Source organism: Quercus suber, unplaced genomic scaffold, assembly GCF_002906115.3.
Source record: "Quercus suber isolate HL8 unplaced genomic scaffold, Cork oak 2.0 scaffold_39, whole genome shotgun sequence".
Lineage (NCBI taxonomy): Eukaryota > Viridiplantae > Streptophyta > Magnoliopsida > Fagales > Fagaceae > Quercus > Quercus suber.
This window is the reverse complement of record NW_027069504.1, coordinates 1,442,805-1,447,120: the sequence shown is the minus strand read 5'-3', so window position 1 is coordinate 1,447,120 and position 4,316 is coordinate 1,442,805. Positions and strand designations below refer to the sequence as shown.

At 35.1% G+C, this 4,316-nt stretch overlaps 1 protein-coding gene across 1 annotated transcript; it reads right to left on the bottom strand.

Moving 5' to 3' along the window:
* Positions 1-2,400: 2,400 nt before the first annotated feature.
* On the bottom strand, positions 2,401-4,316 carry LOC112024691 (large ribosomal subunit protein uL6). Its single transcript, XM_024057312.2, has 3 exons — positions 3,852-4,316; positions 2,904-3,026; positions 2,401-2,776 (listed from the first exon to the last, which is right to left on the bottom strand). Exons 1-3 carry the CDS (start codon positions 4,224-4,226, stop codon positions 2,690-2,692), a joined length of 585 nt encoding a protein of 194 aa, XP_023913080.1. The 5' UTR covers positions 4,227-4,316; the 3' UTR covers positions 2,401-2,689.

The window sequence follows — 4,316 nt, the reverse complement described above, 5'->3', positions numbered from 1 at the left end:
CTTTTGAAAATTGAAATCCAGGCATATTTTTGAAACGTAGTCACAATAATCACATTCGTACCAAGCTTAACCACCACCTTTTTTTTTCTTTGAAAAAAGAAAACCAGAATTGAATGTCTGACATGTTATATCACTACATCAAAGTGCGTTTTTTTTTTTTTTTTTATAAGCCAAATTCTTTTTTTTGAATGTCTGACACTGTTTTTGGTGTGATATATATGACTCACTTTTCTTAAGTTGATCTCATTGTGCCATTGGTAAATTGGTTTTCTGCTTCCCCTGTTTCTGTAATGTGACTGAAATTTGTCTGTGGTGAGGCCAACCCCATTAACTCGCCAGCTCAAAAACTGTAACTCGTTCCGAAACAATCTGGTTGCTTGCTAGACAAGTCATTTACAAAGTTTTCATAATGGTGGCATTAGTGATACTCACGCACACATAGAGGTATGTTTGTTGTTACAATCAAAAATGATAAATCACCAAATTGTGTAAAATGGCCATTGCTTGGCGTAGTGTCTTTCTTGGTGTTAGTTCAGTGTTGGGGGATTTTGGTTCTGTGCTGTCTGGGTATTGATTCAAAACAATTCGAATCAGCAATGAGTCAAAAGGCTGATGTGCTCAAATTTGGTGTTTTTAATTATTTAAACCGTTAATCGCTTGGAATAGTTTAGTTCTTGCAAGCCAAAAAAAAAACCCTTATCATTGGTGAGTTTTTCACCTTTTGTAAAATCATTTTCCAGAGTTGCCATCTGTGATATAGTATTGTGTGGTCCATCCTAGCAATGGTCCCTTACGGTTTACTTAAACAGACTTGATAAATAAACAAATAATTCATTTATTTTTATTTTTTTAAAATGAAAAGAGCCTTTTTGTTAATCATAGATTTTACCCGTATTCATTGAGTCTGATTCAAAAAGATACAGAGTTTCAGTCATTCCAATTTATTTTGCAAACTGGGAAGTACGGATATGAGTACGGGTACAATATGACGAGCAATTTCTTATGCAAGTGCTATTCACATGTCTTAAGGGTTTTTTTTTTTTTGTTGATTTAATGTGAAAACTTTCTCTTCATACGAATTCAAGGTTTGTGTGTTTGTCTAACAATATTTATGCATTTCTCACTTACAAATATATCTAGGAGTGTGATGATACCTAGTACCACACGCCCACACAAACTACTCATTTCAATGCTATTTGAAATATAAATTTTTGTTCGATTAAAAAAATATACATAAATTGACATCATGAGTACAAATTTGATAATAAAATCCCCTCCAAATCCCCACCCCCACACACACACCCAAAAAAAAAAAAAAAAAAAAAAAAAAAAAAATAACACTTTTAACTGTTTTTACCAAACATAAACATAGTATGATTAACAAATATGAAATGCCATTTGCTCCATTTGTTGGGGTGAACTATCTATCATGGGCAATCAACATTGCTAGGATGTGGATTGATTTTACAAGAAGATACAAATTCATTTATATGGCTATTTAAATCTTGGTTTGCATGCATGTCTGAATGTCCTCCCAATACAATTATTACAGATCAAGACAAAGCTATGAAAAAAGCAATAGAGATTGTTTTCCCTAATGCACGACATCGATGGTGCTTGTGGCATATCATGAATAAGTTGCCAGACAAATTTAAAGAGTTCAAAGACTATGAATCAATAAAATTCTGTATGAAAAATGTTGTTCATGATTCATTGACAAAAGAAGAATTTGAAGAAAGTTGGGGCAGATTCATTAAGAAATATCACTTGAAAGCAATGAATAATTACTTGGGTTGTATGATGAGCGGCATCGTTGGATGCCTACCTTTGTGAAAAATATGTTTTGAGCAAAATATGTTTTGGGCAGGAATGTCAACAACGCAAAGTGAAAGCATGAATGCTTTCTTTGATAAATACATTAATAAGAAAACTACTTTAAAACAATTTGTTGAACAATATGAGAATGCTTTGGCAGCAAAGGTGCATAATGAAACTATTGAAGATTTTAATTCTTTCAATTCACGCATTTCTTATATAACTATTTATGATATAGAGAAACAATTTCAAAGTGCTTACACTTTGAGAAAATTTACAGATTCCAAAATGAGATAGTTGGAAGTATTTGCTGCATTTTGTCTTCATGCAGGGAACATGACAATTTTTCAGAGTATGAAGTATGTGAAGGTGTATCACATGGAGAAGGTCAGCAAAGTATAATTTTTCATGTGTATTTTAATGAGGATAACAGTGAAGTTAACTGCAAATGCAGGTTGTTTGAGTTCAACGGGAGAGTATGCAGGCATCAAATATTGGTGTTTATTCATAGGAAGATTTATCGAATACTAGACAAGTACATCTTAAACAGATGGAATAAAAATGTCAAAAGGAGGCACACTAAAGTTTGAATAAGTTATGACACCATTATGAAAACTTCGTAAATGACCAACACTCTACCAAGCGACCAAGTTGTTTAGGAACAAGTTACAATTTCACTAACATTACAGAAACAGGGGAACAGAAAACCAATTTAAGAATGGCACAATGAGATCAAACATAAGAAAAGCGAGTCATATCACACCAAAAACAGAGTCACTCCATGCAAGGGAGAACCCAACGAAGAGGACAACAAAAATAAAAACATTCCAAATAAAACTTTCACAACAAAATTGTAGATCAATTACACATACAATTACTGCTCCTCTACAATGGTTCCCCTCTCACTGACATAAATTCCGTCAAGGAATTTCCGGATATCCTTGTTCTTCACATGACACTTCTGCAAAACGGACAAGAGATTAGGTCAGCAAATGCAGTTAACATATAACTGAAATGATTGTACATTTTTTTTTTTTTTTTTGTATTTGTATTTGTATTTGTATTTGTGTTTGGACAAAGAAATGGACCTGGTTTATCAAGGCAGCAGATCGAGAGACCAGTTCGATGTCATTCCCATCCAGTACAAGCTCATCCTTGACCTTTTCAGATCGGAGAATTGTGACCCCATCAAGCATATCCACCTTCCTTACCTAAAACCCAACAAACACAAAAATCAACCATGTCAATTAACTTGTCAAAGTATAGTATCAATGAATCCAGGCCTTAGCCTTTAGCAACAATGCAAAAAATTAACAAGTAGCACCATGAAACGCTTAAGGGGCTGCACTATTACAAACTACAAAGCGCTGGTCACATTTGGAAAGTGAACATATGATATCAAAGTACTACATGAGAGTGACTATTATTGACACTACCAAATGATATGCATTAACATGAAGAACCATAAAAGGCTTTAGGGCTGCACTATTACAAAGGCTAGTCAAATTCAGATAGTAAACAAACAATATGAACTGCAAATATAGCCCAAAACAGAGTCTTTGTAGTATCCTACCATTTCAGTTTTGCATTATTAGATATAAAAGTACTACACGAGAGTGACTAATATTGACACCACCAAACGATAAGGCTAAGCATTAACATGTAGAACCATAAAAGGGTTAAGGGGCTGCACATTCGGAAATTCAACTAACAATAGGAACTGAAATTATAGCCCATAACAGAGTACTCTGTAGTATCCTAATATTTCAGTTTTGCATATTAGATATAAAATAACTACATGAGAGTCACTACTATTAACACCACCAAATGATAAGTATTAACAAGTTTAAACTTCCTAAAACAATTAAACCAGAATCGATAACTACAACAAATATACATAACCCATATTCCAATTTTATCCCATTTCCCATAACTAACAATCAAAAATGCAGTAAACCAAAAACGACCCAGATGCAAAAACTGCAAAACAAGGAGAACCCAATTGAAAAAAAAGAGAGAAAAGAGAAATGGGTTACCTTTTTTTCTCCAAGAAAGTTCCTGATCTCGATGGACTTGCTGGTGTTGGTGATACTGGCATTGATGGGGAAATGAGCATAAACGAACCTCATCTTGTAACGGTAACCCTTGGTGACACCGGTGATGAGATTCTCGACGTGGCTAAGCGCGGTGCGGATGGCGGCGGAGGTCTTCCTGGAGCCGAACCAAGCGTCGATCTTCAGCTTTCGCTTCCCAGTTTCCTCGTCAGTAATGAGATCGAAATCCAAGTTCAAGTGCTTGAAATTTCTGACGAGCTTGCCACGTGGGCCTTCCACCTCGATGACCTTAGCGTTCACCTTAATCTTGACCCCATCTGGGATATCCATGGTCTCCGATGACAAGATGGTCTTCATTTTTTTTTTTTTTGGCTCTTGTTTGTCTCTAGCTGCGGCACTGAGAAAGAAGAATGGTGGAGGAGGCAGCCAAAAACCCTAAACGAAATG